The 23,158-nt window shown below is 39.2% G+C and overlaps 2 protein-coding genes across 6 annotated transcripts in view; both read right to left on the bottom strand.

The window, feature by feature from the left end:
* Positions 1-1,117, bottom strand: part of sox6 (SRY-box transcription factor 6) — a 137,774-nt gene extending 136,657 nt beyond the window's left edge. For all 5 annotated transcript variants that reach the window (XM_041036163.1, XM_041036154.1, XM_041036172.1 and 2 more), the window contains exon 1: positions 765-1,117. The gene's annotated coding sequence lies outside the window, so the exon portion shown is untranslated. The remainder of the gene's footprint in view (positions 1-764) is intronic.
* Positions 1,118-10,802: 9,685 nt separating this feature from the next.
* The window catches only part of plekha7b (pleckstrin homology domain containing, family A member 7b), a 63,228-nt gene continuing 50,872 nt past the window's right edge, over positions 10,803-23,158 (bottom strand). Inside the window, exons 16-29 of the mRNA XM_041035542.1 lie at positions 22,005-22,076; positions 20,808-20,888; positions 20,497-20,646; positions 19,598-19,699; positions 19,192-19,303; positions 18,749-18,963; positions 17,806-17,997; positions 17,579-17,696; positions 17,336-17,427; positions 16,411-16,635; positions 14,299-14,526; positions 13,399-13,532; positions 13,040-13,188; positions 10,803-10,927 (exon numbers count right to left, since the gene is read on the bottom strand). Coding sequence (XP_040891476.1) covers positions 10,803-10,927; positions 13,040-13,188; positions 13,399-13,532; positions 14,299-14,526; positions 16,411-16,635; positions 17,336-17,427; positions 17,579-17,696; positions 17,806-17,997; positions 18,749-18,963; positions 19,192-19,303; positions 19,598-19,699; positions 20,497-20,646; positions 20,808-20,888; positions 22,005-22,076 — 1,995 coding nt within the window. The remainder of the gene's footprint in view (positions 10,928-13,039; positions 13,189-13,398; positions 13,533-14,298; positions 14,527-16,410; positions 16,636-17,335; positions 17,428-17,578; positions 17,697-17,805; positions 17,998-18,748; positions 18,964-19,191; positions 19,304-19,597; positions 19,700-20,496; positions 20,647-20,807; positions 20,889-22,004; positions 22,077-23,158) is intronic.

The following is a 23,158-nucleotide window of genomic DNA, read 5'->3' on the forward strand; positions in this document are numbered from 1 at the left end:
ATGAATGGTACCGCTTTGTGGACAGAAGTGAAACTGCCACCAGCAGAAGAAAGTTACGGGACATGTAAACACAGGCACCAAAGCGCCGTCAATCTTTAAATATCTCACTCTTCAGTAAGAATCACCAGTTTTTTAAAAAGGTTTTTAAGTGAAAATGTTGTCGGTGACAGCAGTCTGACAGTCCGGGTTGGTCTTAACGCTGCAGTTTTACACTGAGCAAGCTGTGTCCGCTCGCACGGGCTTCACGCTGCTGAAATAAAGAAAAAGGGAAAAAAAAAACCCTGTGATTTTCAAACCTTCAAACGATGGTTCAGGTCGCTTCGGAGTTTTAGTTTGGATAAAGTTAGATGTTGAATGTTACGGCGATTTGCTGATTCGGAGATGAATCCGAGCGCCTCCGAGGCAGCACGCAACGCGCCACTCTCGTCCCCCCTCTGTGCTTCGCTTGTTTTGGTGAAAGCGACGCTTCAAAAAAAAAAAAATAAAATTAAGAAATAATCGCGATAATTAAAGTTTGACAGTCGCTCTCCCCGCCACAAAATGTGCGAACCCGTGCAGGTTGTAGCAACCAAATTACTTTCTAAAACTGTTTTACAGCTAAATAAATAAATAAATAAATAAATAAAAATAAAATGCGCGCACCGCGCCGAAACATTTCACTGACAGCGCGTTCGACTTTTCGCAATCAGCAATAAAACACACGGTGGAAATGTCAGGGCAACACAAGAGCATGTTGGAAAAAGTACAGCAAACGTGTTGTTTACCTTGATGATCCGAGTCGTGGAGAAGAGAATTGTGCGTCCTTCCCCGTGCGTGGAGACAACTAGACTCAGCTACACTTTGTAGAAAATGAGCTCTGAGCTATCTGTTGAGTGAAAACTTAAGTCTGCTCACACGCGGGCTGTGTGAGGGGATCCCGTGTGCGCTCTGTGAAGTTCAGCTGTCCAAAACTACAAGTGCCTTTTGTTGTTCGCCTACCTGTTCTTTATCTCCCTGTCTCTCTCTCTCTCTCTTTCTCTCCCTCTCACTCAGACAAGAGAAGACGACGGGCAGAGCTGCTGTCAATCTTGGCAATCAATGCGCGCAGCCATGTCGCAAGTATTCAAAGCATTTCCCGTCGTGCAACATCAGAAAGTGAGTGGCCAGGGCATTGATCTGAGGAAGGCAAAGAGGCAGGACTCCCCCCTCCTCCTCCCAGACAAGAGATGCGAGAGAGAGAGAGAGAGAGAGAGAGAGAGAGAGGGAGGGAGGGAGGGAGAGAGAGAGAGATTTGTGGTGAAATAAAAGTGGAGTAAGGGAGGATGGTTGTTACTGCTCGCAGTTTAGTCAGTTTAACAAGCTTACTTAAATGAACATCACTTACAGGCGACACAGCGGCTGCAAAGTTAAAGGCGACTTTTTCCCCTTCTAGAGATGCTACACTTTTCCTACACTTTTCCCCCCCCCTCCTCTTTTCAAATTTAATTTCTCTTAGACAAATAACGCGCTGACCTTTCCAACTTCAGTGAAAGTGTGTGGAAAATCACCGTTTCTTGAGAGGAAAGCTCATCCCGCTGATGTGAGATAATGAGAGCAGGTGAGAGAAATGCTGAAGGAGGCTGAAGAGTTCAGGGACTAGTTTAGACCTGTGTGATACAACAGCACTTATCTGCATTAATCCCATCAGCACCTAAAATACACCTACATTACACCCCTTCCTCTTCTTCTTCTTCGTCTTCCTTTTTTAAAAAAGGGCTTTGAGCTTATAAAAAATAGTAAAGAGAAAGAAAAAAACAAAGAAAGTTGGATTGACACACCATCCAGAGATCATTCCAGCTTCTATTCAGATATGTGCAGATTTCATGCACCGGAAGTCACATTATTCACCTCAGCTTTTATAGATCTTAAAACAATTAATTTGATAGATTAGCCAATAAAACCTACGTTCCTCTCATCGTGCAGAGTCCTTTATAGTAATTTTATTGTTTTCACGCCGTCTTATTATTAGATAATTAACTTATCACGTTTAAAGAACACGTCGAAAATAAAAGACTCTTGGAGACGAGTTTTGAGAGTCACACAATTGAAATTAAACAGACCGCTTTTAGAAATAAAAATGATTAGACTGTATATGTTTCAAAAAATATGTAATGTGGGCAATGGTACGAGAGAAAATGTTATTTTACAGCGTTAACTTTTAACTTTCATAAACTGATACATTTATTTGTTTTAGTTTTTTTATATAAATTCTTATGAGGTTTTAAGCTATAACTAAAATAATCAATATTTTTTGCATCAGGACATTAATGCATGTTCAATTAATATTATGTTAAACCAGTGATCCTCATTTAAATAAATCCTATATTATGTTGTAAAACAGATCCGAGAAAAGTCCTTTGGCATCTGAAATTAAATCAAAAGGTCGAGCGGCTGAAAAAAAAACCACAGGTTGCGATCACTCGCAAAAAAACAGAAGCTTTTTACAACGACACACTTATCTGTTTTACATGAGCATATGTTTTAAATGATCAGCTGAGCATGGAGGAGGCCCGCAGATGTCAAACACACAAAAGAGGTGGCAAATAGAAGATTGCACATATCAGAAAAAGAACCAAAAAAAGAGCGAAATAGTTGACGGAAAAAAAGTTATCATCTATAAATCAACAGCAACGTTTTGTGACAAGCAGGGGGGAAAAAATGATATAACCCCATAAAATACATTTCAGTACTCATCCACTATCAGTCCGCTATGCAACATGCCATCAGTGTCACAACAACAGACTGTCATGTGTCACATAAGAGAAATAAGAAAGTTACTTACAAAGAGATCAGACAGCAGGAGAAAATTCTGATTGTTAACTGCAGAGTCACATAGAGCTGAAAGAGGGAGGAGAAGCAGAGAAAGAGAGACAGAAAGAAGGAGAGAGTGACAGAGAGAAAGGGGGAGAGAGAGAGTGAGGGAGTGAGAGAGAGAGAGAGAGAGAGAGAGAGAGAGAGAGAGAGAGAGAGAGAGAGAGAGAATTGGCCACAGAACTCATCCACAACATCGCATCAGCTCCTTGGCTCCTGCGCGCCTCACTTTCTCTTTCTTTTTGTTCAAGGTGAAGTAAAAACGCTGCACATCTCCATCAAAGGAGCATCGCAGTGTTCCGCTTTAGACGCAGCAATTGATTTCCGTTTTTTTTTTTTTTTTGCTGTAAGTTTTAAGTCTCCCTTATTTTCCTTCTCGTTCACGGGGCTGCAAATTCTGCAGTGCGTGTGTCCGTGTGTGTGAGTGAGTGTGAATTTTCATGCTGAAATTTGCATGGAAGAAGAACAAAACAGACAAGAAAGACAGAAAGAAAGCAAGAACTTACCTGTAGGAAAGGAACTTTTTCTGTAGTTCTGTGGACTCTTTGAAGTTGAGCGCCTCCTGAGATTCAACAATGTCAAAACTATAGGAATCTAATACCTGACACCTACTTTACGAACAAATAACTCGCGCCCAGTGAAACACCAGTGTGTGGTGAAATGATAAATAATCCTGTAACAATCTAACACTGCATTTTATTCAGATCCATGCGTGATGATTCATATGTGATTTGTGCTGTGAGTGTAGCCTCTCTTATGCAGCGGACTTTTCTTTCACCACCCGGACTGAAACATGCGTTTGACGTGTCTCATACGCCACCTTTTGGACACTGCGGGAAACACCTACAGATGTCCTCCTGTCCCGCAGAAAATCATTTGACTGTGCCAGAGACAAAAACAGAGGATTTGATCCACAGCCTTCTGATTATTTTAAGGTCAAGCTTATATTGCTTTAAATGTTTTTTTTAAATTTGGTCAGCACTGCACTTCTCCCTGACTCCCTGGCTCATTGTAAAATAATTAAAATAATATCCTTCAAACACATGAGCTTGCTGCTTTTGGACTATACTGTTGCTGCTTTCAAAGTGATAATCTGATCTGCATCAGAAGAAAAAAAATTCAAACAGACATGATTTATTATATTTGTTTAAAGTGTTGTTTATTACTGGGCTTTAACCTGTGAGAGATGATTACTTATGGGTGCAGCTGAGCAGGTGCCAGCGGGTGCCGGATAGTTCTCAAAACACAAATATAGGCTACTATTTTTATAGAGGTGACTGTAATGGCTTCCTCTTTATAGCTCAGATGTTAGTGCATGAAGCCTGCATGAAGAGTAAAAGACAGTCCAACTTGTTGGGGGGTAAGGCAGACACATTTGCATACCCTGTGAGTCTTTGATGCATCTTGAAATTCAAGTCTAGCCCATAAATATTTGAAAAGGAGAGTGCATGAAAATCAACATTTTTGTTACATTAAATTAACATGTGTTCTTCTCCTGTTCTGCATGGTTAATTAGTGAACACCATTCAGTCAGTGAGTGAGGGTGAGGGGGTGGGGGGGTGGAGGGGCAGAGGGGTGTGTGTGTGTGTGTGTGTTTTTTTGGGTGGGGGTGGGGGGTTGCTTTGATTACAGTGCAGACAGAGCAGGTTTCAAAGGTGTGCAGCTGATTCATGCTTAGGACTACAGTGATTAGTGTTCTCGATGAGGATTCGTAATTACCCGCATTATAAAAGAAGAAGATTAGAAAAGTTCTACTTTAAACCTTTGAGTCTGACGTGAAACCACTTCAGACTGATATGTGTCAGGACGTGGGGTGGCCCCTTTAACACTAACACCTTATGCTAACCCCCATATTTAGCATTTATAAGCAGCATTTAAACAGTTAATAAATATTTATAACATACTATGATGCAGTTGTAAACAGAAAATAATCACTTTTTTTCCTAGTGTTTATTTACGTCTTTGTTTACAGTTGATTTATACACATTTAATATATATGTGACAACACAGAGTAACATATTTGCTATTAAAAGGATATCCTTAATTTATATATTCATAATCAAGCATGTATAGCTATCCATCCTAACTGTTTTTCACTTTTATACAATTGCAAAGATACTTATGAACATTACTGTCCAGACAAGTAATAGTTGCTGTATTTTAACTGTGTGAGCACATGCTGAAGAATCACACTGACTGACTTGGGAATGTAAGGATGAAGACAGAACGTCAGTGTTTTAAATGTGTTGTTTCTGAATATAAATACAGGCCATGTTGCTTTGTAAACATTACCCAGCCCACGTAGGAATACTGTCCTGAATTTTTGTTGTGTGCTCTATAGAAAGTGTCAATGTCTCATAGTCTGTAAGAGACAAGAAGTGACGTAACCCTACATAAACATCCGTGGACACCCTGACCTGCCAGTAATGAGACGATTCTGCCAATGGTCTCAGCCACTGACATGGTCCAGTTTGTAAAGGACCAACTTCCAAAAAAAAACCCAACACAACTTAGTCATTACTGAATGCCAAGTTATGCAATTAACTCAAACACTATTTGCATACATGCAAATCATCTCTCTCCCAATTGGACTTGCAAAGTGGGACGCTCTGTTCTCATTAGTTGACCCAAATCTCTTACTTGTAACTCTGGATTTCATCAAAGTTTAGTCAGGATCTAATATTTCCTTTCAAGTTAACAGAGAACCACTGATTAATCATGTTGAAATAAGGAGTGCAACATGCCAGTTCTAATTATATAGTTATCAGGGACACCATCACACAGCCTGTGCCAACAATACTACAAATATCAGCTCTGTAGTACTCACAAATACACTTTGACCGGTAAAGTATGTAATGCATTTCTATGTATGCAACCTGCGCTCTGTTGTCTGAGGGCCAATCGGGAATCTGAAAATGTGAAAACTTGTTTTCCCTGTAAGAGACAGCAGTAAATAACCCACAAACATGAATTTTCTTTCTGCAGCAACTGCCTTTGTGTTTCTTTGTATTTCAGTAAAACACATATTTTCATGTTAAGGCCTAATCTGACAGATAATTTTCCATCAGAAGAATGTTCTTCTATATATATTTTTTTATTAATATGGTTGTTCATGTTTTGCTGATGCATTTTAAAAAAGACTTATCGCCATTACATTGTGATACATTTGTAGTGTTTTCACTGGCATTATTGAATGAAGTAAATTTCACTTAGTGTGTATGTGTGCATGGAGCTGCTAGATTAAAGAGGAGGCCCAGGGGCATTTGGTTCATTTACAAAGCAATTGCTTTTAAGTACAACAAGCCCAGTTCACTGTAGGTATTGTAAAAGCCTTCCGTTTAAGGAACATGAGATTTAATTCATTGTTTAATGTAACACAGCACCTTCTCAACACACGCTTAATCATTTATGTTGGAGGAATTGTGTTCTCTTACTGTTTAATATATTAAGCCTGTAAACGTATTATACAATATTTATTGTTGTTACATTTGTCTTATTTCCCAAATGATACCACGGTTTTAAAACAGAGACGCAATAGCTTTGAAATGATAGATTCCTCAAACTGCATTGTTTTGGCTCCTGCAAATAGTTAGGTCAATGTGGTGCAGCATGACTGTAATTCAGCTTTCCCTCTATTCTTTTTATAGCATGCATGCACGTTGGGAAGAATATTCAGTGATTCCTAACTCTTCAATTATTCAACAAATCACCATTCCATTTCTTACATATTAAAAAATGTACCGTGTGTGGAGCTTGAAAATGATAAAACAGCATAAAATACTATTTTGAAATCAAAGCACCTATTGCATCGGCTTCCTCGGTTTTGTATTTGTACAATTGGACTACAATCTGGATCCCCACAGTGTGCAAAGGAGGCGCCGGCTGTGTTTCCACTGTAGTCTAATCCTCAGACATTCACGGCAAGTAACAATAATATTTATGTGATGGAAATAGGTATCACTGGGAATCAGTGTTGGATTTCTCTTTTCTCTGCCCCTGTCAGGGGAAAACTGTGAATATGTTACAAATGTAGGGTGCAGCGTAGTGAACAATATAGACCTGAGAACAAGGTCAGACTCCTCAGCATGGTCTCAATAGGCTCTTCCTTTCAACCATAGACCTGGGAAAAAAAAAAAGCAACAGAATTCAAAGCCTTAGCCTAATCAATGTCACTCTAGCACACTATAAACACTTGCATGAAGCTTTCACTTTTTATGTTTTAAAATGAGACATTTTATTGACCGCTACTAACTTATTAGCTCTTATTTACTTGTACAAAAAGTGCTCTCTAACAAACATCCCTGTCAGGAAACTGAGCAGTATGTGTCTTAGTCTGCTTGTGTCTGAAAAAGCATTTCTGCAGCCAATAAGTATTTAGCAAAGGATTAATACGGGAGGCCTTGATTGCGTTTAACAGAACAGGACCCAATTAGCATAATAGGCCCTCTTTCATTCTCTTTGAAGTCCAGAGCATAGAATAACAAATGTATATGAACCACCAGCCAAACGTCAATACATGGAAATGCCACAATCCTCAGTGGAGGGTCTTGGGTGAATTTTTTGCAGGAGGAGGGAAAAACATCCCATTTTATTGCAAAATAAGCAGAACAGAGGGTGTGATGGGTCTTCTCGCCACCAGGGCCAGCAGGCGCTGTGGGGGCCCTGATCCTGGAGGAGAGATGGAGGCAGAGAGGATGTGGCTGCTGAGGGAGGTGCATCCTCTCTCTCTCTCTCTCAGGTGTTTTCAAAGCACACCACGATGCAGACGAGTGAAAGTAATTACTCTCCAATTAAAGATAAAGATGTCACATGGGAGGGAGCCGCACCACAACAACTCACTGTCAGACAAGCAGGAAAGCGAGGGTGCTGTGTCCTGTATCCTAGGATGTGCGTATGTACCAGGGTGATTCGTGACAAATATAATAAATATTTGTCTTGAAAACCGCAAGACTTGGTAATAACAGCACTGTTACACTTTCTATTCGAAAACACATTCTCTTTATTCTTTTCTTTTTGAATCAGATGTTCTCAGAGGTTTCTTTTACAATTGCAATGAAGGCATAGTTCATGATTTAAAGATATGAATTCTGTACTTCAGAATCCAGCGTTATTAGTATCCACCTTCTTGGTTGAAAATACATGGAATTAAAAATGCTCTTTTGAGATGGAAAAAGCTTTGAACTTGAGAAACATTTCAAGAAGCCTCTCTTTTTTTTGTATTGAAACTTCACCTCCTTTGAGCATGCCATAGTTTGGTTCCTTTTTCAAATAATAGAATGAAGTTTAATAGGTCACGGCAATCAATTTGGAGGTTCAAAGAGAATCTTAGAGCTCTGATGAGTGCACATTTTGTACTTTTCCTTTGTACATGATTAGAATAAAGATACGGTCAATAAATGCATCAGTGAAATATAATAAAGAACAAAGGCTCTTTTCAGTTAAAAGTTAAAAATGTTTGTAAAATTTCTTAGACTTATTTCTAATTTAAGAATGATAAAACCTAAATGTATGGATTGGATTTAGACAGTTTGAACTACATTTGAACACATCACCAAATCCCTAGAAGACAAATCTGGAGTTTGTACAAGTGAACTTGATGACTCTCTGCCTCAAACCATTTAGACTTCATGAGATTATTCTGTCAACTACTGTTTCCAGGGTCGATAATAAACTTTTAATCTCATTTAGAGCTGTTTTTAAGACAGCTCAGTCAGGCGTCTATGGTAAATTAAACATTCATTATCATACTCCTATTGTTTTCTCAAATGTTATACCTTTAGCTAATTAAATACACTCACGTGACAGTGTGGTATTCAACTCATCCAAACAGATATGAAACAAATGTAATACATTTGAAATTAAATAGGGAAATGAATGCACATCTGATGAACCAGATACTGTGTTAATATCTTTAATATTCACATTTTTATAAATTTCCATTGTGCAACCTTCCCCAGTCACACAGAAAATATGTTAAAGGTTATTTCCATTCTGATGTAAGCAAAAATAAAATTCATTTTGGCAAGCTAAAAGGAGACTGGCAGTGCTACAGGTACATACATATGATATTTCAAGTGGTTTGGTGTAAGAATATTATCTGACTTTTGATAAAAATACTACCATCATGACACACTTGGTACCTCTTGTTCATAATATTTTGTACCTGAAAAAAACAAACAGAAAACCCCATAAATGTTCCCAGTGGAGATCACGCTGCAAGTAAAAGCAAGTCAGTCATACCTTGAAAACATGATACAGTGTACAATTCAAAGTGCAATAACATGTAGAAAATAATTTTTCATTATTATGAGATTAACATTTGTTAGACACTCGCAGTTATTAAGCACAGCAGCTCCCACAGCAGCGACTTCTGTTTTCCTCAGGAAAGCTGCTCTCAGCAACGAGAAACACTTTGACGAGTCAATACTGTGTGAGCCTCATAGAGAGAAACGTTTGGTCTTTTAAATGTTTACTACAGTTCTTCTACTGCTGCATGGAAAAGTGAAAATGTCCAAAATTAAAACAAAAATACTCCTTTCTTGCAGAATCCAGATGCTTGTCGTCTTTGTGGAGTAGCACCTCAGTGTCCAGAAATTGCTTGAGCTGGGAGGCGATAAGAGAGAAAGACGAAGTGAGTACAAAAACAGTAAATATCAGGGAACAAGATAAACATGACAGCAGAATGAATCAAAGTGAGATAAGACTACAGCTTTTCTTTCTTTTTTTCTTCTGGATCCTCAGATGAATGAATCCTAAAAAAATACTAGCCCAGGCTCCTCTGTGAGGATTGCACTACTATTGGTTGGTGAACAGTAAAGTGATCTCTGCTGTAGTTCTGTACTTTTTATACCGAAACTAAATCCAATTAGTAGATCCTGAATGTCATCTTTATCACAAAACTGACCAGTGGCAGAGCAGCTTTTACAAAGCCCTCCTCTAACAGCAGACCTGACCATGAGGTGAGAGTGCTACACGAAAAAAAAAAAAAAAGTTTGGGGAAAATAAGTGTCACACACAGAACAACAACACGTGGAAACACATGCAGATCACAGGGAATCAGGATTCTTTACACAGTTCATAATAACCCATTCACTTCATGCCAGGCTGACAAGGGGTCATTTCATGCTTCTACTTCTTGTGTCATGCGTTATACTAAAAGGTCAAAGGTCGAATGCAGAAGGAACACATTGAGTGTTAGTGTGTACGTGTGTTCATTTATCAAGATCTGATTCTTGTATTATATGTGCCCATGTGTGGCACCGTTTTTAAAAAAAAAAATCTCCATCCAGCTGTTTATTACATCATGTATTTGTTCAAGGAGGGCTAATGGTTATATAAATGAACCACAAAAAAATCCAGAAACAGAAACAAATATTTAGTAATCAAATATATCAAATATTATTTCCTGAATGGATGGAAGTTTTTTCTTTTTTTCCTATCTTTTTAAAAATAAGGCGGTAGAAGGAGACACGGCTTCTTTCTGCGTGTACAGTAACAACAGTGATATCTAGAGTTTTTTCTGGCTTATCACTGCCAGGCTACAGATGGGGAGCTAATTGGTGCCGTGGAATGCAGCTGTGCTGACTACTGAACTGTCAAGGTGCTAAATCAAAAGGTGTCTCTTTTGTTAATTATACACAATGCTACAAACAGTCATGTTCGTTTCAGCCTTTCCTCAGCCATCCATAAATATTTTGGCAGTGGTACAAAAAAGAAAAAAAAAAAAAACAATTTACACACAATTATCACAGTGGGATGAGCAGACTGCCTGCAGCTGTTTGTTTTGATTATAATGGGAGCAGAGGCAGGGCTTCCCTAACCTAGACAAGATGTGTTTCCTACAATCACAACAGAGCTGTAAGCATTGAGTGAAAAGCAAAGCACACAGGAGCCCCTTGTTTGAAAGAATCAGTGCGGCCTCGAAAACATTTGCACCGTAGAACATGCAGTTAGGCCTTACTTTATTTCTCGGATTAGACAAACGTGTAGTGAATTCCGTTGCTTAGAGGAGAGGGAGGCGCCAGAGATGTGGGAGGAAGAGGAGGAGGCGGAGGAGGGGGTGGGGGAGGAGGAGTGGGGATGTTAGCCTGCGGTGGGACTATGAGGAGAGGACAGGAGGAAAAGAGAGAGGGAGAAAACAACATTGGTTGTTAGTCAAGTGGCCAGTTCTGGGGACAGTTTTAAAGGCCACACCGAAGGCAACTATGACAGTGATTAAGCTCTGGCGACTACAGTTACACTTTCTGTGTTCTGCATAGTAATGACACTGTGGATGAATTCTAACGTCACTGTATGTTGTCTTTATGACATTTTTTCTGGGAAGTCACTTTAATTTTGTTATTCGCTTATTTTATTCTTTTTTGAAATTAGCAGATAGGAATGTTTGTGTTTTTTGTTAAGGCAATAAATAAAAACCTGACAAATCAAGGTACCTCATCATGTTGATACAAAATTCCTGTAAATCCATTATTGTCATGAAGCAGTGTTGCTAATTTCCCCCAGTGGCCTGATACATCAAGGGGATAGCTATCACGGCATAAACCAAAGCTAACTGATTAATCAGTAGGTCGATCGACAGAAAATCAATCAGCAACAATTTGTATGTGTAATAGTTTTGTACTTTGTGAACTTGATCTTTTTTAGACTTATGTTTGAACAAAATGAGCAATTTTAAGATGTCGCCTTGTGTACTGGGAAATCTGTGATTTCTTTTTCACTATTTTTAGGGCTGTAATGAACAATTACTGTCATCGTCAATTAATCTATCAGTATTTTTTTCTAATCAACAAATAGTTTAGTCTATAAAATCTTAGAAAATAGGGAAAATGCCCATTATATTTGGTGTGTGCTTATGAAATAGTTCTGTGTAGATTTTCTGATATCAACATGATTTCAGGTAATCTGAATCCCAAACAGTGAATAATCCCCCACCGTCAAGCGTTTTAAGGCTTATTGTGATCTGTACACAGCAGTGTAGTGTGTTCTTTATTTTTTTATCTGAACATTTCATCAGCTTAAACGATAAAAGATTATCTGAAGAGGCACTACACGAGGACATTCATATTTGGAGATAATTAATATATTGTAGATAATTTTTTTCCAGCACAAAGTTAGAGATTCTTTTCAATCTTTCCAACACCTAATTACAAAATACCACATTATTTAACTGTTCAGAATAACACATTTATTAATCAAAAACACCTTTTTAATATATACTGCACTTAATTGTAGTGCTGAATAGGCCTGCTTTTATGCTGGATGAATACTGAATACTGTGAAGAAGACTCTTCTTTTAATTCAGGGATTTGAAAGTGCACCAGCACACCTTACTTTAACACCAAAGGGAGAGAAAGTCATTGATTCAGTCTCCACTGACAAGATGCCACCAGTTATATTCTCTGACATTTCTCTATGCTGGAAATAATGTTATAATTGTTGACTTTGCCTCACTGTGCATATTAAGCTTCCACACACGCTGACAGCTTGAGTGTTACTGTGTGTGACAGATATATGTGCGTGTGCGTGCGTGTGTGTGTGTGTGTGTGTGTGTGTGTGTGTGTGTGTGTGTGTGTGTGTGTGTGTGTGTGAGGGAGAGAGAGAGCGAGGTAGACAGACTGACAATCTGCTGCAGCTACAGTGAAAATGAACTTGCCTGCCTGCTGTAGAGTATGAAAGAGATGAAAAGTGAGTGCAGTGTCTTTTATGCAGGTTCAGAGCTACGTTCAAAGCAGCAGCAATGGTATGCAGAAGGAGAGTAGAGTTTGACTGGGTCATTGATCAGCACACAAAATGGCCTCATCAAGCGATTCCTCCCCTGTCTGAAAGATTCTACACGGATTGCAATTAGAGACTATCTCGCTCCTAATAAGGAATAATGTTCAGTTATTAGGAAATGAACAGCCTTATTGCCTGACTGTGCACCTTACGCCCTTCTCATCTCCACTCCATCAATCCAGCATTCTTGAAAGGCTGCTTCCCTCTCTTTATTCCTTCTTCAACCAAAAGATGTCAATTTGATGCCTTGAGAAATTATTTTACTGCAACTGTCAGTGCTGGCATGTTCTTTTTTTTTTTTGGCAGACACAGTAATTATTTCTGTAAGTGTTCCTGTGGAATAATGATTTTTACACTCCTTTATAAAGCAAAGATGTTTAACCTACAGCAACCTACAGGTTCAAATGAACATAAAATAATGATATGAATGACCAACCTGCGACTAGTTTGCTCTTGAGAGAAGCCTCCGAGGCGAGAGCGTAGGACATGGTGATGATCCTCTCCTGCTCCTGCAGAGCTGAATCCAGTGCCATCAGCCCCACCTCTGGCTTGTCCACAGTAACTGTTGGTGCTAGGTTTTGCACACTATACCATGCACATAGATACATGATTGTTAATAATATGACACCGCAGTGATTGTTGTGAGGATCTGGCCACACAGGGCTTGAATCAGAGTCTTCTGAGTCTTTTAGTCTAACTGGTTGTAACTACAGGACTCCTGCTACCCCACAATCTGTACACTCAAATGGAAATTCTGTATTATTTAATTCTAATACTAAAAGTATTAGTATCTACCTGGACTTTGCTAAGATGCTCTTGATGCGCTCCACCTTACGATGACGCTCCTCCACCTCCTGAGGACTGAGGGGCTCCTCAGGCTCTGAATCCACGTAGCGCTCTGGAATCAACACTTTCTGAGGCTTGGACAGCTACGAAACAGATACAGTGTGTGTTCACATCTAAGCTGCTTTACCATCATCCTTGCAATTTGATTTCTGAGTTGAGAAAATGTTAAAATTATGATCAGGTAGTTGATGATCAGGTCTGTCATCTAGCTAAATTGAGGGATAGGTAAGGATCAGCTTAAGGATATACAGAGTTCAGTATAAAGCTAAACCTACCAGAAGGTCCTAATCTGTTGCATGTTTAGCTGCTTGGTTACAAGTGTAAGCATTTATGATCTGACAACACAGACCAGGAAGGATACAAACCTTGATCCTGGGTAGGACAAAATACAAATTACCGTAAATTCTAACAGAAAATGTTCGAGAAATCTGCACAGATGCCCCGTCTGGGCTATTTTCAGATTTTACCTACCGCTACGCCCTTTGGAGGGAAAGCTGCTATCTCATACAGCCAGAGTGTCACAGGACACACATGACTACTCACTGTGACATATTTCCAGCACACCCAGTGCAATAAGGCGTTCTTGTTAAACTGTCAATACTCTGCCTGCTGTTGTGATGCTCATTTGCAAACAGTGTTGTAACCAAACACTTGCTGCTACCATTCACATAAACGCAGCTGTCCGCTAACAATCCCATCATGCTGCTTCAGGACAATATTGTGGTACTTTGAGCCACATTTCCCGTTGCTGTTGTTCATCTGCTGTTCAACTTAGCTCTGCACATACTCTCCTGCATTGACATCAAACTCATCAGCCGCATGCTCTTCACTGAGACAAAGATAACTCACCTCTTTGTTGAGGTCCACATCATAGTCTAGTGGTTCCAGGTCAGCTTCTTGTGTGGGAGGAGTTGTGGCCGTGGAGCGAAAGGTCAGCCATTCGTCAGAGTGCGAACGGGGTCTCTCTTTGTGCTCGGGAGGTCTTTCCTCCCCCTGGACACTCCTAACTCCCTGTGCCTCTTCCCCCTGAACAGCTCTCTCGAGCAACTGCAGGTCAAACTCCTGCTCTCTCTTCCACTGGATAATGCACACAGGAAAAAAAATAAACTGTGAAACAAATTACAGGATGCTGCCATCAAGATGTCTTGATTATCAAGTAAATGCAAAACTGACCTGTTTCACTTGCTTCACACTTAATTCCATGAAACAAGTACTGTACAATAGGACAGTTATCATTGGTAAGCTAACATTATTCTAAAGGCTGCAGTGAGAGAGAGAGAGAGATTGTGTGTGTGTGTGTGTGTGTGTGTAAAGGTGTAAAAAGAAAATAAGGGAGCATGCATAGATGAGTATGCATGCTTATATGAAATTGAAAGCTCTCAAATCAGAGCATGCTGTAAATTCTCTACAACAGAGATAAGGACACACAATGCCACTGAAATAAACAGGAAAGAACACTTCACTCACACTGATGACAGTTTCACCAAACATGTCCACATTGTATATGTTCACATTACAAATATGATAAATAAAAATAACATGGCAATATGTGTTCATTAGAAAATAATGTTTATTTATTTGCAAACATTCACATGTGAAGGGATCTTGTAACTAACAGTTAATTAGCAGATAGAAACACTGAGCAAACAATGAAATCATTTAACCTATGTTTTGATATGAAACGGATGTCATACACATTAGTATTATCTAAATAAAAGGTATCCTCTCACAAAGCCTGGGAAGCAGTAAATGGGACTACAGTAGGCCCCAAGCCATAAACGCTCAGACTATCTTCATTTAAATTAAAAAGAAAAAAAAATCTAGCATGAAAAACACGATGATGAAGTTGAGTCGGCTTAAATAGGCATTGCTCAGTGTATGTCAATGTTTTGGTCAGTAGAAAATAAGTAGGCACTTTATTTCTCTTTCTCTCTCTCATACACACACAAACACACACACACACAGAAACTCACAAATAAATGGATAGCCTAGAGACAGTTATTTGAAGAACAGCAAGAATTAATATATAAATTAGGCGAGAAAGGACAGACACCTGGGTGCTATTCTGAGAGCACAGCCACTGTTACAGGGTAGAACTGTTATATGGTAAAAGTATAATGTCAGAGTGAAATCAACCACAACCAAGAAATGGAAAGATCAGTGAGGAGAAGTGAGACGGCATGGATAAAGCAATGTTAGCATCTGCTACAGAGAATGATGGGAAAATACCCAGAAATTGATGAATGCGAGGAGTAGATGGTATTTAGGGGCTATGTCTGAGGTAATTAGTGTGTTATGTGTTTGATAGGCAAGATGTATTATTTGTAAAGGTTTTTAGCAACCTTACCATCCCTATTCAATGTAAATGTAATCATTTCCATACTAAACACTTGTCAACAGTTATCTAAGTATTGTACACACTTTTTGTGTTACAGTTTGTAAAGCAGAAACTGTTATTCACCTGTTACCAGTATAAGCCTTGTTCAACGAAGAGGTTTTGACATGTTACAGTTGGAAAAGCTCAGGGGTAAAAAAAAATAGTGACGGCTGAATTCCATTTTGTTGCTTCAGTTTCGAGGTCCTGGTACCCTACCTGTTGGCTCACTGTCTCACTGCCATGGCTTAATGGGACAGTAGAACAAAACAGAGCCATCTTTAATGTTATTAGTGCTATCTGTGCTTTTCCTACTTTAACAAGTCAAAATGTCTGCTGTGAAAAAGGCCCGTTAAAGTCCGAAAACAACATGCATCAAATAAGCACAGTTAGTGCCACTTAGTCAATTACCATACTGCACTAATTTAATGTATTACTACCAACTCAATTACTGTTGTAATGTCAGGGACAGAGAAAAGGCCAACTACTCCGAGTAAAGACATGCATTACTACCGTAGATTGCCACTCTCGGTTTTGTTGTCATCATGCGTGAGAGTGTGATGTGTGATACTGTTCTAGTAACATACTGATCCCAAGTCTGCTGAGAGAGGGCGTGAGGATGAGGACGAGGTGCGCGATGTTGAAGAGGCGTGGCGGTCTCCGTGACTCAGGGTGCGTTTGCGCTGGCGGACGAGGGCCTTCTGGTGTCTCTTCATCCTCTCTAGCTGCTCATCAGCACTCATTTTCCCCCTCTGCTGCTGCTGCGCCGGCTCCCCGGAGTACAGACGCTCCAAGGCACTTTTTGGTCTCTCCTGAGAGGAGTGGGAGGAAAGAGAGTTGATAACAAGAGCAAAAGGTGCAGCAGAAGGCAAAGAGGGTAAAAACAGCTAATGTTAATAACTACCCAATTTAGTTTTCACAACTGAGACAGTGGAGAATACCATGAAAATCAGATGAAAAAGTGTACACCACAAACACCACAAATGCTTATTTTTCCTCACCAGAATAATGCCTGTTCATAAGGAATCTGAATAAATTACTAGATGGTTACTTAGTACAGGCAATAAATCAACATCAGTGTAAAAACATACACTTTTTGAAAAAAAACGTATTTTAGTCAAGTAAAACACGATAAAAAAAACAGTTTGTACCCTGTGATTTCTAAATCCTGGAAAAGAAAACTCAGATCTAAATATGAAGATGGTTATTTTTTTTTTTTCAGAACATTGTATTTTTTCAGATTTCTAGTGCAGAAATAAAAACAGGATCCTTCACTGACTTCCCACCTCTGAACACTCCCAGCTGGGTTTGACAGAGGACTTGAGCCAGAAGTATTAATGTGAGATCCAAATATCAAAGAACTTAACTCTCTATGAATTTCATCAATATCTAGATTTGGAGTTACACGCTACTATATCTGTGCTGTCTCTCTAATGATTTGGGAACTCACTTTTGATTCTCTCTTTACTATTTGATTGATTTTGATTCTTCTTGTTTAATTCTGAGCCTCACCTTCATGCCGGCAGCTGAGGCTGCTCTTCGGAGGGTCACATACGAGGAGATGCTCGAAGACTGATTTAGTCTAAGTGAGGAGCCAGCCACTCCTGAGGGAAAGCCAACAAACACTAAAACATGGCAGTACAGCAAAAAACAAACAAAAAACCCCCCCCCAAAAAACACTACAGTAGCATTTTTCGCATATTAAATATAATACAACAAAATAAAAATTATTTCTACTGGTGCTATCATCATTACCTCTGCTAGGTAATGTCTGGTAGCCTCCATCATGTCCAGATGCTACGACACTGATGTGGCTGGAGCCATCTCCAGCCCCCATAAGTTCTGGATCACTCAGAAAAGGCCTAAGTTCCACCTGAGATCCACAGACAGAGAAAGATTAGATTAGAAATAGATGAGAAATGAGAAAGAAATTGAGACATTCAAGCAGCACAAACACAAAGATACACAGGTACTGTATGTACCTTGCTGTCTCCGTTAGTGTACTGGCCAATCTCTCTGTCCCTTTTGCGTTCATCTGACTGTCGTTTGAGGCCACGTACAGATGTGTGTCTGATGACTGTTGTCTCCCGGGGCAACGGGGGCACAGCAGGGGGATGTTCATCAGGGCTGTAGAGCTGAGGTAGAGGAGGTCTGGGAGGCACATCTTCCTCACCCTGAACACAAAATGGTTAAATACTGAGAAATACTTCACAAACAAGCATCTACCCTGTGTTGCTCTGACTGTGACATCTGACCTTTGTAAAAGGCCACAGAACAAAAATGAATATCTACATACAAATTTTGTGAATATTCACATTAAAGGTTCTCTGCGGAGTTTTTGATCTCTAGCAGCGCAATGGAAGGTGGTGATGGCTTTTCTATGAGTGGATCCCAGTTTTGTTAATCTCATCTCAAGATATGCTGCAATATACAAGAAATGGATGTAAAATACTTTAAATATCAGGTGAAAATGCTTCACAGGGAAGGAAATAAATTCTAGACCTTTGTTAGGATATACAATCTAGTGAGTGTAATAAGCAACACTAGATGTAAACATAACTTCCATTTGTTTTCAACAAAACTCCACAGGGCATGTTTAAGTTATGGTTTTTTCAGTTTTTGAGCCAAAAATCATAAATATTCACTGCTCTCAGCTTCTCCAATGTGAGGATTTGCCATTTCTTTTCTCCTTTATTTCTATTTTATATCTCTGTAAACAGAATATCTTTTTGGGATTTGGACCATGGGACGTATAAAACAAGAACTTTACTCTGGGAAATTGTGATTTCTCACTACTTTGTGGCATTTTATCAACTAAAGAACCTGCACTGTGCAAAGACCTGATGCAGTTTTGCTTGTCATGTAAATATGTCTTCATTTTGTAAGAACCCAGCTGAAGTTACTTCTGTGGCTGAGGTCACTCACCCATTTAAGCCCACTGGTGATGGTAGCAGAGTGGTGTAAAGGCTGCTGGCTGGTGCTGGAGGAAAGGGTGGGAGTGTGGCTACTGGGGCTGAGGTGGGGGCTGTGCTGTTGCTGTTGCTGCTGCTGTGGATGGGACAATCTCATCTCCATAGCAGACGGGCTCCCAGACACAGAAGGCACTGATGACGCCGACACTGAAGGCACAAATTTCCTCTCTGGGGAATTCAACGTATATGAACATGTAACATGAACATACACACGCCATAAAGACAGTGTTTTCTTTTCCCATGGGAAATGCTCAAGGCATTAGTGCCAAGTATATGATTAAGAGCTTTAATGATAACATACACTAGCATGACCACATGGCATGTACTGCATTGCTCACACAGCATATAGAATTTGCTTTGTTCACATGAACCCTCCCACGTAGGCTCCTGTCTTACCTGGGTTGGTAACAGAGGAGATAGTGACTTTGTAGTTGGCTTTACTGGTGCTGAGGCCTGCGATAACATCCTCAATCCTCCACAACTCCTTTCTGATCTGGACTTTCTCTTGCTGCTCATAGAGAAACACAGAAACATACACATAATACAATTTCTTTAACACACATTGTGAAGTAACCTGTGTACCAAGACAAAGCATTAATGATGAACATTCATCTATATTGACAAAATGTAGTTTTTAATTTAAAGCTCCCACATGATCCTCTGAACAGATATCAACCACACAGAATTCTCTGCTTTGCCTGTGCGTAAGAAATCAGGAGTCTCTAACTCATTCCCACACACACCCATCCATGAGAGTTAGTGCCTGCTTCTGTTTGTTAACTGAGATCACTGAGCCACAGACCTGAGAGAGATCACCGCGGTTCATCTGTCCCTGCAGGGCTGACTTCAGCCAGTCCACATCTCTCTCTAGCCGGCTGTATTCATTCCATGCATTCTCCATCTCCTACAGAACAAAACAGAACACTATTACCATATTATAATAAGACAAGAAACAACTTTCAGAGAGTATGCTCCACTCATGAGCCAATGCTACTTCAAGGTTCCACCCCATTATACAGTGAATTATGGTCACACTTTTTTTTTTTTGGTTTTTATTGTGCCTTAAACAACAGATCAGATCACCTGGATTCGATCTGTTGTTTCCACCGTTCCGTCAGTCTAATGAATACCAGTTGTGGCCACTGTCACAAATGTTTGAATACAACCAGTGCGGTTGGAAATGTCTTCGGTAGTGAGAGAAAAAAATTACTCATATTTACTGCTGTGTAATCTTGTGGTTTATTTGTAAATGTTCTATTGAAACTCATCTTATCACTGTAACACTGAATATTTTGAATATCAATGAACTTTTTGACTGAAAGCCTTTTCTCTAAGTGGAGGAGAAATGTACTCATGAGTTTCTTTGTAGCCCCAGGTTCATCCCCGAGCACTCATTTTGATACTGGCACAGTCAACCTGAAACATTGTGCCAGTTGCAGAAACCATCAAAAGGGAACAACTAAAAATAGAAGTGAACATGACACTGAAGGCAGTACAACCAATAAAAACATAATGCAAGAGGCAGTTTGTACTTTGTAGAGAAGACAGTCTGAGTAGTTTCAAACAGAGTACCTTAGCTGCCAAAACTACATGAACTACGTTGGGCTAAGCCACATCGCATATTCTGCCTTTAACAAAGCCAAAGAATCAGCATTTTTCATTGTAAGCACAATTAATTTTTGAGTGAAGCTTTTATCTTACTGTGGAGACTTTGGATATTTCAGCCCTGATGTGCACCACATCCTCTTGTAGTAATTTCTGCTGATAGGCAATCTTCTCAGCATGGGCCGGCTGATCTTTGTACTGCTCCATCTGCTGGTGAGAAACATCCAGCACAGATTCTAGCTTGTCCTAGATAGGGACATGAAAGACACTCTCATAAATACAAGAAGTATTTATGGACCACACCAATGCAGGCTGAGACACACACAAATAAATACTGTACATACAGAAGAACAAAAAAATTATAAAAAATAATTTTATAATATACATTTTATAATAAAAATAAAAACCTTGTCCTCCTTCAAAGTGCGTATCCTGGCCTCTAGCTCCTGGAGAATCTTGTCTTGCTCACACAGTCGACTTAATTTCACCTAAAGAACAAAGATATTGATACACTCAGAATGCACTTCTTCTTATTACCCCCTGTTTGCCACTAACAATACCACAGAGTGTAAAGATAATGCAACAGAATAACAGGAAAGAGATAAAACAGTGTTTGCAGTATGTTTTACAACAGAAGTCGACTGTTTCATTCTTGCCTTTGTTCAACTATATTTAAACAATGCAGCCAGATAAGATGAATTGATCGTCTACAGTAGTCTTCGCTGTCTGTAAATATGTCAATAAGTCTCATCTATGTGAAAAGCCCAGAGGAATTCCTCTCATCAGCGCAGTGAGAAATATCAAAAGGCTCTATACAGTCTAGTTTGGGGGTGAGATCTGGTAATACCCATTATAAGTAATCATAATCAAAAATCCATATTTTCAAATTCACTTTTGGAGAAAACCGTGTTTATTGAGAGTGACAGATTTGTTTTCCCAGAAATGGGTTATGTGTTTATGAAAACAACATAAGACTGCCTACTTCACAGTCTTTCTCACACAGTGTATTTTTTTCTCAGATCTATTTATCATTCTGTTCAATTAATAATTAAGCTGTTTTTATTTTGCGGCTGTATATTGTTGTTTTTAATTGCATGAAATATTCATTGTTCAGACAAATTTACTGGCAATTTCTTATAAATTGTTAAAATGGAACAATGCTAATGATGAAAAGCCAGGACATCCATCTTATTTACCTCTATTCAGCAGAAAACAAAGAATGAGAAAAGCAAGATCAGGCAAATCAAACTGAAAAATTTAACAGCTCAACATCTAAAACTCCCATTACATGTATTTTTCTCTTTAAATTGCAGGGAGGAAAATAAAGGCTGTGGTCGATACACTGTGCAGTGTGGATGGATGTCCCCACAGTGTTGCAGTGCACATACGTTCCCTTCCCTCCGCAGCCTCTGTTTATCACAACTTAAGAACACACACACAAACCACACTAAAACACACAGCAAAGTCAGACTAAAGTCAGCTGCTTCTCTGTAGTGGATTACAAAAAGTCGGAAAAGGAGATCTCAAAGAAAAGAGAGAGACAGATAAACAGGGTGTTTATCTGCCTGCATCTTTAAACCCTGAGAACATAATGATTCACTTACATCAGCATCACTTTCTGCTATTTTCACAGGCCTGGTTGGTCTTTCTTTCTTTAAACTCTCTCGCCCAGTAACCTGTAATTCCCAAAAGCCACAAAAAAATGTTTAATAATCGAATGGCATATTTTCAATACCTTGTCTAAATAGTTCCAGTGAACAGACAACAACAAGTGCATGAATTTTCAACAAACAGTGTGACTACTAGACAAGTCAGCTGGATGGGCCCAGATAAAATAATGAAGAAAAAAAAAACAACCCACACACAACCAAAAAAAAAAAAAAAAAAACATGAGCTGGTGTAACAAAACTTTGTGCAGAAGCTGAGCGAAAACATTTAGACTATGCAGAGAGAGTTTTTGCATCTTTGTGTTCGGGGAAACCCTAAAAACCCCAAAGCTGCTCTTTCTTGGCTGCTTAATAATACAAGTACATTAAGCAACAAGTTCCTTTACATGAACAGCAAGGGAGAAAACTGACTCTTGATATACTTACTTTACGATCCAGAAACATATTTTGTACATTAGTAATATTTAAAGTTGATGTAAACTTTAATGTCATTAAAAAACTACTGAATGTCGCTAGGGTAAATGTTAAACTGTAAGTTATCGAGGCCTCTAGTTTCATGACGGTGTGGTAAGGCGGTATGTATATTCTGGCGGAAACTGCAGAGACAGTGTGGGCAAAAGGAATAATTAAAAATAGCAAGCTGAGTGTACCTGTACCAACCATGGGTTTTTTGATATTATAAACCTCATTACAGTTTAACGCAACTTTGTTTAAGATTTGTAACGTTCTAGTTCACCAATGAGCTCCATCTGCCTCCAGACAAACAAATCACAATGCCTACAGCTCTAAGAAAAATCTGAGGAGATATGCTTACAACGGCAATGCTAACATGTTTTGTGCATTAGCGTAAAATACAAAGCGTTGTTTTTATTTGATCATAAACCAAACTACTGCACATACTAAAATTTTGACCTGATGATGATAATGATAATGGATCTAGATGTAGACTTAGGGGAACACCAAAGTGGTTAAAATTTATTCTGAGCATGGCATGAATGTCTACACCATATTTTATGACAATCCATCCATTAGTTGGTGAGATATTTCAGTCTGGACCCAAGTGGTGGATCAACTGACAGACCGACATTGCC

The sequence above is a fragment of the Toxotes jaculatrix genome, chromosome 1 (genome assembly GCF_017976425.1).
Source record: "Toxotes jaculatrix isolate fToxJac2 chromosome 1, fToxJac2.pri, whole genome shotgun sequence".
In the NCBI taxonomy this organism is placed as follows: Eukaryota; Metazoa; Chordata; class Actinopteri; family Toxotidae; genus Toxotes; species Toxotes jaculatrix.